This window comes from Fukomys damarensis, unplaced genomic scaffold (assembly GCF_012274545.1).
Source record: "Fukomys damarensis isolate Sample0158 unplaced genomic scaffold, DMR_v1.0_HiC HiC_scaffold_39, whole genome shotgun sequence".
NCBI lineage: Eukaryota > Metazoa > Chordata > Mammalia > Rodentia > Bathyergidae > Fukomys > Fukomys damarensis.
This window is the reverse complement of record NW_022900951.1, coordinates 79,352,480-79,364,312: the sequence shown is the minus strand read 5'-3', so window position 1 is coordinate 79,364,312 and position 11,833 is coordinate 79,352,480. Positions and strand designations below refer to the sequence as shown.

Below are 11,833 nucleotides of genomic sequence, written 5' to 3'. Positions count from 1 at the left end.
ACATCTGCATTTGTTTTTGTGTCTTCCAGTCTGTTCCATTGATCCTCAGGCCTATTTCTTTGCCAGTACCATGAGACAGGGTCTTACTATGTAGTTGAAACTGACCTGGAACTCACTATCTAGTCCAGGCTGGTCTCGAACTCAGAGATCCTCCTGCCTCAGCCTCCCGAGTGCTGGGATTACAGGCGTGAGCCACAACACCCGGCATGTGTTTCCTATGTTGGGATTTCATCATGTATCTTGGCTCCTCTATGGTTTTTTATCTGTGTCTGCTCTAGATTTATTAATCAAGTCTTTTACCATAAGCACAATCTCTGCATTAGCTGAGAAATTATTTCTGATTTCATTTTTTGCAGGTCCTCTTTTGTTTCCAATTCAGGGTGTCCAGGTGGTTGAGTATTAGATTGTTCCATCTCATTGCCCTTTGTGGTTGCCTTAGGCAATCTGGAAGTCTGGTTTTGAGACTCATTTCTGTGTCTTCTCATTTCAGCAGATCCAGCCTGCTGTGCCTTTGTTGAGGCAACTTTTTGCTCACCCAGTGGTTTTCAATTCTCAGCAAGCCACCAAGCCACTTTTACTCTGCTGCTCACCAGGACACCAATTCCTGGGTTTAGAATGGTGGTCTTCTATATCCCTGAGCTAATCTGTTGTTTTCGTGAGCTCCTGTCTGGGGTCTCTGCGCACTGCGGATGGTATCTAGGTGTGCCTTTGTCTGGGGCCCTTATGAAGCTGTTGCCTGGGAGGACCTTTGGCTGGGGGCTGTGTACCCCACTTCCTGTTGTCTGCATAGGCTTCTGGCTAGGGTGTCCATGCACTTATCAATATTATTTGTGTGAGCCTCTGGCTTTTGCTTGTGTGTCTGTACAGTTCTTTTCTAGGTTTGCCTGTGTCTTGGGCAGGTGTGCCTGTGCCTCTGGGGTCAGGGCAGTGTCCTGGCTGAGATCCACCTGCAACCGTGCCACTTGGCTCCCCAGGATCTGATGGTATGGCAGGATTCTGGATGAAGCTTCTGTGACTCTACTACTCATTTCTAGATGGGCCTGTGCCTTGAGTACATGTGCTTGTTCCTTTGGGATTCAGTCGGGGCCCTGGCTGGAGTCTGCCTGCAGGTGGTCCACTTTGGTTCACACAGCTGCTCACTGGAATCTGCGCACACTTACCAATGGTATGGCAGGACTCTGAGGAGAATGTTTTTTAATTTGCATGTGTTTATGGAGTTCAGTGATTTATTTTGCCTTTAATTTGAAGTTTCATTGCACTATGGTCAGATAATATGCATCATATAATTTCAATTCTTTTGCATTTACTTAGGAATGGTTTATAGGATAGCATGTGATTTGTTTTGGGGAACCTCCCATGTGCAGCTGAGAAAAATGTGAATTCTGATGTTCAAGAGTCAAGACATTCACTAAGTCCATTTGTTTACAAGTGTAGTTTAGTTCTAATATTTCTTTGTTGATTTTTTTATCTAGTTGATCTGTCTATTTGTGACAGTGGGGCATTAAAGTCCCCCATTACAATCGTCCTAATGCTTATTAGATTTTTCCTGTCCATTAATGTTTATTTCATATATTTGGGTACAATAGTTTTGGTGCATATATATTTATGATTATTATCTCTTCTTCTTGGAGTTTTCCTTAACAAGTATGTAGTGATCTTCTTTGTCTGTGTGTTTTTTTTTTTTTTTTTTTTTTTTTTTTTTTTTTTTTTTTTTATTGGTACTGGGGATTGAACTCAGGTCCTCGGGCTTGCGAGGCAGGAGGCAGAATCACTGAGCTAAATCCCCGGCCTTCTTTGTCTCTTTTGATCAGACTTGGCTTGAAGTTTACTTTGTCTGCAAACAGAATAGCTCCCCCTGCCTTTTTCCAGGTTCCTGTTGCATAGAGTATTGTTTTCTGTCGTATGGCTTTGAGTTTATGAATTTCTTTCTGAATTAAATGTGTTTCTTGTATGTAGCATATTTTTGGATCTTGTTTCTTGACCCATTCTGCCAATCTGTTTCTCATGATTTGTAAACTGAGAGCATTTACATTTACATTGATGATTATAACTGATATATATTTACTTATTCTAGTCGTGTCATTTTCCTGTTGTTGGTTCCCTGTCTTTCTCCTATGTTTAAGTGCTTGTCTTTTCTGGTGGGTTCTTTCTACTGGCATTATAGGAATTATAGTCTTCATCATCTTTTCTAAAATAGTCTTCAAAACATTTTGGAGAGCTAGTTTGGTGGTCATGAATTTCTTCAGTTCTTTGTCATGAAAGTTTCTCATTTCTCTGTTGATTTTGAAAGATAGTTTTTCAGAGTAAATCAACCTGGTTTGGAGGTTATTTTCATTAAGTACCTGAAAGTCTTCTTCCTAGCTCTTTTTGACTTAAGGGTTTGTGTTGAGAAGTCTTCTTTGATTTCAGTGGGTTTTCCTTTATAAGTGATTTGTTTCTCTTCTCTATCAGGTATTAATGTTCCGTTCTATGCTGAATCCCTGCAATTTTCATAATTATACGCCTTGGTGTAGATTTATTTTGGTCATGGATAACTGGAGTTCTATATGCCTCACTTATTTATACATCAAATTCTTTTTCCAAGATTGGGAAGTTTCCTGCCATTACTTCTGTGAACAAGTTTGTACACCATTTGTGCAGTCTCCAGCTTTCTCATTAACTCTGAGCAATCTTCTTTGAGTCATCTTGCAGCTGTTGGGTTGATTTTTCATGGTCTGTGGCTATTTTTCAGATATATCTCTGTTTGTGGATGCTAACCACAATCCTATTTTCCTGGTCTGATATTCTGTCCTTGCTTTCATTCAATCAATTGCATATAACTTAAGGGGAATTTTAATACTCCTGGATATTTGTGTGACTGTTGCATGGATTCCATTTCTTTCCTATGTTGGGCATTCATGGTTTCTATAGTTTTCCTAACCTCCTGTATTTTGTGTCTGCTCTAGTTTCATTGAGCATGACTTTCATTTTGATTTTCATTTCCTTTTTTTAACCTGAGAGATTATTTTCTCTATAACTTCATTTGCATTTTTACTCTTGATGCTACCATTTCAAAAAACTGAAGTGAGTGGCTTCTAATTTCCTCTATCTCATTGTCCCCTGGACTTGTCTTGGGTGGCTGGAGGACTGTGGTTGCATTTTGCTTCTGTGTCTTGTCATTTTCTATTTTTCAATTTAATTTTATTTTCTGTTTGATGCTTGTAAATTTCCTGTGGCAAATACATTTGTCACTACTGTAGATCCTACCTTGGAAAGTGTTTGTTTCTCAGAACTGTCTTTTGGGCATATGTGGTTTTTGGTCTTTGTATCTATCCCAAGATCCACCTTCTCAATTTAGTAGGGATGAGAAGTTGCTATCTATTTGGCTCAACACCCAGTCTTTTGGTACTAGACTATGATGATAGTTATGATCCCAGATGATCACAGTGTTGTCATAAAAGGGAGAACAACTCATTACAATAGGTATGACATCCAGACTAAAGTAGTATGATTAGCAATAACAGTAGCATCAAGCATAGCCTAGAAACTGACAAACTGTGGTAACTAATTTGGTACCTTTAATGGTAGGAACAAGATCTACAGTTATATAACAAAATCCAACATAAACTATGACTTTATATGCAATGAGTTTCCCCTTAGTGCAGTGATTTTACCCTATGGGGCTTAAATTTAAGAGGGATAGGGTACAAAACAGAGATAAAGGGAAATATACAGCAAGGCTGTAGGACAGAGGACGATCATCCAAGATTTGGGAAACTGGAGAAGAGCACAGGAAAGAACGTATGAAGGATAAAGCAAAAGAACACTGAAGTGAACCAGAAAGACAGGAAACACTTTTTACTCACATTAAAATCTAAAACTAACAGAAATAGTTGAGGAAAGAGAGAAAGAAAATGAATAGAGCAAAATAAAAGCAAAAACCTAAACAACATAAAAAGCAAATAAGCAAACACACACACACAAAATAAACCCACACCCACCAGACAGAAAAAGAAAAGTGAACAAAAATAAATACATAAATTACTCTGGTGTCCATAGTTCTGTGGTATTGTCCAAGGCAGGAAATATCCCAAATCTGTGCTGAGTAACCCCAATAGGTCTGAACTAGGATCAGTGCTTGTTAAGGGGCTGATCTTTGCCTCTGTACATGAGGACTGGGGCCAGAGTCTTCAGCCAGCAGCTTTCTGGATGTCCCTGTCTGAATATCCAACCCACATATCCTTACTTTGATTGTCAATATGTCACTCTATCTACTGCTGTAGCACCCTCAGGCAGGGACAGCATGGGGCTGATCCCAGTCCTATGTACAGTTGACTCCTCCTGGTCTTTGCCCAACCTCCTCTGTTCCACCCCACTGCCATATCTCTATCCTGTTACACCACTTGTTGAAGGGGTTGGGGAGTTGCTGTTGCTGCCACAGTGCTGTTTGGTTACCCCTTCAGTCTCCTCTCTAGCAGGTTGAGTGCTGGCCTCCCAAGGCTATTTAAATCCTGTACATCTGAGTCTTTCTCTCAAGCCACTAGTCATCACTCAATTCATTCACTGCCTCCACTGTGCTGTGGTCCCTAACTCTGTTGTTTCAATAATTTCCAGTTAGCTACTAGGGTGCACAACAGGAAAAAAAAGGCTGACAGCCCATGTGTCGGGGGGAAGCATTTTCCTGGTCACTTGTTCCTGTGTTCCTGCAAAATTTGTTGCCAGGATGCAGTATCCTCTATGTAGAGGAAGCAGAAGAAGCAAGGGGCCTTATATTCCAGATCTATTTTGTGTGGCTTAAAGTAGCCACACTTTCACAATCCATCATTTTCTTGAAGACTTCGCAACATGGTGATTTTTGTTCCTTGGCAGACAGGTGGTGGTGCCCCTAGTAGCTCCATGGGCTGGTATGCTGTTGTATGAAGTTCTGTGCCTATGTTTTGTTTTATCTACAAGTCTCTTATTTCAGATTGACTTTGGTGTCAGGATGTAGGTCCTTTCCTTTCTTCCAGTTACTTGTCTCTTTAGTTGGTTTTCTCTGAGTAGCTCCAAAGTGGCTCCTCCTTTATTCAGCCATGTTGAATTTTGATATATCATCCTGAGCTCTTCTGCTCCCACAACTACAATATATGTCAATAATGAACAGAGTCTCATGTCTTTCAAAGTCACCATCTATCCCCGTGACAGTAGTGTCTTGTTTCCATGAATAATCATTACTGATACAAGGTCAATACACTTAATAATGATTAATTTATCTTCTTTTAAATGATTAGGCTGTTGTTTGATTTAAAAGGAGATGACTTTGTTTGCCTGCTAAATCTTTACAATGTCAATCTATTGCTTCCTATTTAAGGTGGAATTTCTTTTATATTTGACTTATTAATTGGCTTCTTCTGACCAAAGAAAAAAGTGGAAGGACAATGAGGTTAAGAAAATAAAAGTTAATCTATCTCCTATTTCTAATTCTGCCTAAGAAGGAGAATAGTGAGGTAGCTATTACTCAGGTTTATTTTATAGTTCTGGATTATTTTGAAGTGGTAACTAGCAGTTTTGTTTTAAAATTATGCTTTCAGCTTTTATCTTGTTAGTGGGGCTCACTGGGCCTTTCTCCTTTTTAAAATCTTTGGAAATTACTTTGGTAACTAATGCACTATACTGATTTCAGGTGTAAGAAGTAAAAATTTGTATTTGTTTGTCTTTAATCCTTTTGGACATTTCAGATTCTGATTGGGTGGAAAAAGAATTAAAGGCAAACAAAATACTGATTGCGGGACTGAGTCAAGGATTAGTTGGGCATTGCTAAATTGAAGGTACCTGTTGTAATTCCATCTAGCAACAGTTAGCAAGCAGATAGCAGATTCTTAGGGACTATGTCATTAATAGGGAAGCAGTGTGATGTAAGGAATTTTGGGCACTAAATTAAGAGACATGGGCACTCTAAAAGGCTAACTATACTACTAAATGCCTGTCTTGATTTTGATTACATCATTCTACCTCTCCAGGCCAAATCTTTATTGGAAAATTTCAAGACCATCACGTTTAATAAGTACTAGTCCAGATCAAATATGTTATTTTCATATATACATTCTGAGTATCTCAATTTGAAATCTGTTTTTGCAGCATTTAATATGAGAACCTATGTTTGCCGTATCTGTAGAATGACCTTTAGATCTTTAGATATGTTTTGGGCACACATGCAAGGAAGAGAACATCAAATCAAGTAAGTGGTTTTGTTTTTCTTTCTTGTTTTGTCGTTGTTGATGTTTTGCCAAAATGTTCCCATACCAAATATCAGAGCTTCTAGTCAAGTATCATTTAATATACTTTATAAACTTTGTAGGTATTCAGTTCTCATGGAATGAACCTAGATATAGTTGGTGGGTTTTGTAACATAGTTTATCCCCAAAGGAGCTCTCTAGTCATGATAGTATACTGTAGAGCTAGCTTATTGGTACTCACCTTGACCAGACAGCATAGTCTTTCTTTGGTGGCATGCTGAAGGATCATTCTTGGGTTAACCATACAAATTTAAAGCATCTAGACGCCTGGCTTAGTTCTAGGGTTTCAGTCATCCAGTCAGCCTTCTACCAGTGAGGTATAATGGTTAAAAACAAAGCCTTGAGATAAATATAAACATCCTGTACTCCAAACATGTACAAATAAAAAGAATATTAAAAAAATCAAAGGTCTAGATGTTAGATGTGAATCGAATATCATATCCATCTTTCTACCAAGTGTCACTTTGGATATCTTTGAAATAATATCGTTATAAGTAAATACATGTATAAAGTGCCTGGCCTGGTGCATCATAGGAACTCAATGAATGTTTAGTCAGTTCTATTTTAAGGAAAGGAGAATTGAAAAGTGGCTAAGTCACATAGTAGGACACTCATTTAGCTGCTGTATATTTGACCTGTCACTTTTAAAATTAGAGTATCTCTGTTACTTTATTCTTGGAGAAAGTATGTTGAGTCTGAATACATAGGAGGTAAGTAGTCTGACTTACCAAATTATCTTACCTAAAGGCCGGTTTTATCTTGGAGAATTGGTATTTTTTCTGGACGAGATTTTTTTATTACAACATGTGTGTGATATATATAATAAATACATTTATTGAGGGGGATTGATACCTATGCAATCACATCTTGATACATTTTACATCCCCTTTCCCATCCCTGTGTCTCATCTTTCCCTTCGTTAGATCCCTTTCCCAATTCCTCAAAGCCTACCTCCCTGTTTTCTCCTACATTACTTCCATTTTGCTCTTTAAAGTATTTATACAATGAATTTCTTGTATGAGAGAAACTAAGCAATCTTTCATCATTTATGTCTGATTTATTTTATTTAGCATTACGGTTTTAAGATCCATCCATTTTCCTCCAAATGACTTAAATTTATTCTTCTTTATAGTTGAGTAATATTCCATTGTGTATATGTACCTTATTTTATTTATCCAATAATCTGTTGATAGGCATATTCAAATTGAGCTAATATGATTTTTGCTGCTGTGAACAAGACTATGCATGTATCACTGGAATATGATGTCTTTACCTCTGTTGGGAAGGTACCCAGAAGTGATATAGCTGGGTCAAACAGAATTCTTATTTTTAGATTTTTAAGAAATTGCATACTGATTTCCATACTGGAGGTGCTAGTTTACATACCCACTAACAATGTAGAAGCACTCCTTCCCCCGCCCACAATCTCGCCAGAATTTGTTGTTTTTTGAGTTCTTGATGATAGTCACTCTTAGAGGAGCAAGACAGAATTTCAGTTATATTGATTGGCATCTCTCTGATGACCAGAGATGTTGAACATTTTTCATATTGGCCATATGTACTACATCTTCTGAGGAGTGTCTATTAATTTAAATTGCCTATTTTGTTGTCTTTTATTTTGAGAGATCTAAGTTTTACGAGTTCTTCGGGTATTCAGACATGTTGATCAATGGAACAGAATAGAGAATAGAGAATGCAGAAAAAGTCATCATGTATTTTATAATGAAGTAGGTTTTAAATTTTTATTTGCACTTTTGTTGATTTCGGTTTTTAGAGCAATATTTTTGAAAGCAAATAAAATATTCAAAGTGAGATATTCTATTAACAAGAACTCTGTGCTGTTTTCTTTGCAGGGAATCTCTTGTTATCAGTCTAGTGAGAAATTCAAGGACACAAGATGATTACCAAGATGAATGTGCAAATTATATCAAACTACAAAAATACGGAGAACAAGAGTCCAAGACTCATTTCAGAAAAATGGAAGAAAACTCTTTGGAAGCTCATGGGTGCAGAGGAGTGGTTGATTCTGGACTTACATATAAAATATTTGAACAAAGACTACATTTTGATACTTGCCAGACATATCCAGGACCATACAATAATTCACAAGCAGTGAAAAACCAATTACCTCATTGCTTACCAGCTCATTTAGAGAAGACTTATGACTCTTTCCAAGATGAACTTGAAGACTATATCAAAGTGCAGAAAGCTAGAGGACTACATCCACAGACTTGTTTTAGAAAAATCAAAGAAAACTCAGTGGAATCTGGATACAGAGAAATGTTTGATACTGAGCTCAAACAAAAAATATGTGAGCAAAGATTTTCATGTGAGACTTTCCATAGCTACCCAGAACCATACAGTAGTTCACTAGTGGATGGTGATGTACCACATTGCTTATCAGCTCATTCAACGAAGACTTATGACTCTTTCCAAGATGAGCTTGATGCTTATATCAAAGTGCAGAAAGCCAGAGGTTTAGAGCCAAACTCCTGTTTTAGAAAGATAGTCAATACCTCTGTGGAAACTCATAGGTACAAAGAAAGTTCTGATAATAGACCCAGACATAAAATGTTTGAGCGAAGACTTCCAGTTGAAACCTTCAAGACTTACACAGAATTATACAGTGTTTCCCAAGCAGTAGAAAACCAGTTGCCTCAACCAGGTCCTGACAGAAAACAGACATTTGATTCTGTGAGCTATGAATTCAACAGAGGATATTTTCCAGAAAAACCAGTACCCCTGAGCTTTGGTCATCAAGAAAATAACTCTGGCCCATACAGCACAGAATGCGAAGTTTACAAACGCCTCTCATTAGAAAACCATATTAGTGACCTTGGAGCAGATTATAAACACCGACATCAGAAGAGACGACAGTATGTGGAGGAAGTCAAACAAAGACCAGAGAAGGAACAGTCCAAGCATAAAAGGAAAAAGAGTTACAAGGAAGATACAGATTTAGACAAAGAGAAAAACATACACCAAAGTAAAAAGAAAGAGGACAAAGTCAGGGGCAGTTTAGGCAAGCTTAAGCATCGAAAAAAGAGAAAAAGCCACGATGTAACTTCTGAAAAAGAACATAAGCACAAGAAAGAGAAAAAAAAAACTGTTGAGGAAAGGACAGTAGAGGAAATGCTTTGGGATGAGTCAATTCTTGGATTTTGAACTTTTAGTTTACCTGAGGATTGTTTAAAGAAAACGGCATAAATGTAGATAATGACAGGAACATCCAGTGAAGAAAAGGAGTGATAGATAATACTAGACTGGGAAAGGTTTTTTTTTTTGTGTGTGTGTGTGTGTGTGTGTGTGTGTTTGCGTGTGTATGTGTGTAAATCTTTAATCAAAAGAGGAAACAAAAAAGTCTAAATCTAGTCTTTGAAAATTAACATAAGGAAAAGCTATTGAAGAAAATACAGAAGAGTCAGTATTTTGAGGGAGTCTATTCTTGTCTTTTGAAGTTTTAGTATTTTTGATACAAGGATAAATTGAAGAAATTAGTGAAAAAAACTTTTGACAAAAACAAGTGTGTGTCATATGAGAAGAAGAATAGATGCATGGTAGTCCAGGGAAGTAGATTAGTCCCCTCCTTCCCTCTATGTCTCCCTTCCTTTTTTGAAAACATGAAATTTTATTGAGAGAAGAAACAAACAAAAAAGTCCTAAACTTAGCTACTAAGATACAAGACTATAACATAGAAAGATCATGAGAAAATAAAATCATTAAAAGAAAGCAAGAGCCAGTGCTTTGGCATGAGTCTACTCTTGGTTTTTACACTTTGCAGTTTTGTTCACTTATAATTGAAGAAACAAGAAAGTTCGGTTTCATTAAATTCATGTTACTAGAATTTTTCTATGTGGACAGTTAATTTCTGGTTTTTAAAAAAATGAAGTAAAAGTATTCAGTATTCCTTTTCCTCGTTTTCTAAAAAAATGAAAGAATAATTAAATATTTCTTACAAAGAAAATAATTTTCCTAAATGTAAATGGGGTTGTCTCTACTTTGCTCATCAAATTGCTGTGATAGTGAATTACTTATCAATTTATTTTAAATTAGAGAATTACCAAGGCCTGCATTATACAGCCAGACCACCCTGAACCCTCCTGATCTTGTTTGATCTTGAAAGCTCATTAGTGTCAGGCCTGTGGGAGAGCAGGCATTACAGAATAGATTCCTTTTTGGGGTTTGTCTTAGTGTTGATGGTATTCTTTTATTGCTGTGTGTTTATGTTTTTTGGATTTCTCAAAGAAAAATGTATGAATTAATTTCAGCTGGTATTTTTTGTTGAACATGATCTGCAGTGTTTTTTTATTTGTAGTTCTGAGTGTGGAAATTAGTCTATAATCTTAGATAATACATTCTAAAATTTGTCAAAAGTGCTGATATAGAATTATTGTATATTCTGTAATGTTTATAATAAAGTGTTTTAATTTTTACACATTATTTTATGTAAATGATCATTTTCCATCTAAAGATGATTGATGTAAGAGTAAGAGGGGCAATAATGAAAGAGTTTGCACTTTAATATATCTGGGGAGATCACACTTTCAAACTTCAATATTTTCATTTCTTCTTCATCTTGCATAGTAGAAGCTGTTATTCTATCTTGAACTCACTAGCAGGTTAGAAAAATATGATCAACTAAACACTTGAAAATAAAGAAGGAAAAAATTTCAGTAGTAGAGGGCCATGAAAGTTTATTACTTTTAAATTATTTGATTTGAATTAAATGTTTTTTACTCTGATTTTCCCTTTCTTGTGATCACCACTCCAATAACCATTTGCCACTGTGGTATAGTACAATGTAAAGGCTTGGTAAACCAAATTAGAGTATTCAGTCCCAATTGTACCATAAAGTTGCTTTGTGATTTTGTAGGCATACCAATAGAATACCATGTAAAGTCATGCAGCAATAGGAAAAAAGTGGTTATACTTACTTTGCATGGAAATACTTATCAAAATAAGTAAATTTTGATGATGACATATCCATTTTATTCACACCATTAAGTGGTTTTTTGAGAGTTGAATAAAATAATACATATGTGCTAAAAAGTATTGGCTGAGTTCATATGTAACAAAATAACACCAAAGAGTGAGATAGTCCTCAAATCAAATTTTTTCATGAGACTGTTCATGTAAGATTATTTTAGCTCAGTGTGCTACTGCACACCAATAATCCTCCTCACTCATAAGACTTGAGATTCTCTTGGGTTACATAGAAGTTCAAGGCCATTCTCCAATATATATTAAGACCCTGTTCCAAAAATCCAAAAGAATATCAATCCTCCCTTTTTATTTGTACATGCTACTTATATATAATAATGGGTTTCATTTTGGCACATGTAACATTTTGATTTTTTCTACCCTACCATTTCCTCCTTGCTCATTTATTTCCAATCACTTTATAATGTACCTCTTCTCTAATAGTTTCTCTTCTTTCATTTCACTGTTCTTTTCAAAGATTCCACATATGAGAAAATGTGATATTTGTCTGAATCTGGCTTATTTCACTTAATATCATCTCCAGTTCCATCTATTTTCTTGCACCTTACATGATTTTATTCTTTATAGATGAGTGATAT

General features: G+C 36.4%; 1 protein-coding gene across 2 annotated transcripts in view; it reads left to right on the top strand.

Moving 5' to 3' along the window:
• The window catches only part of Zmat1 (zinc finger matrin-type 1), a 53,251-nt gene extending 43,196 nt beyond the window's left edge, over nucleotides 1-10,055 (top strand). For both annotated transcript variants that reach the window (XM_010629766.2, XM_033760560.1), the window contains 2 exons: nucleotides 6,097-6,196; nucleotides 8,108-10,055. In XM_010629766.2, coding sequence (XP_010628068.1) covers nucleotides 6,097-6,196; nucleotides 8,108-9,419 — 1,412 coding nt within the window. In that variant the 3' untranslated portion in view covers nucleotides 9,420-10,055. The remainder of the gene's footprint in view (nucleotides 1-6,096; nucleotides 6,197-8,107) is intronic.
• The last annotated feature ends 1,778 nt before the right edge of the window (nucleotides 10,056-11,833 follow it).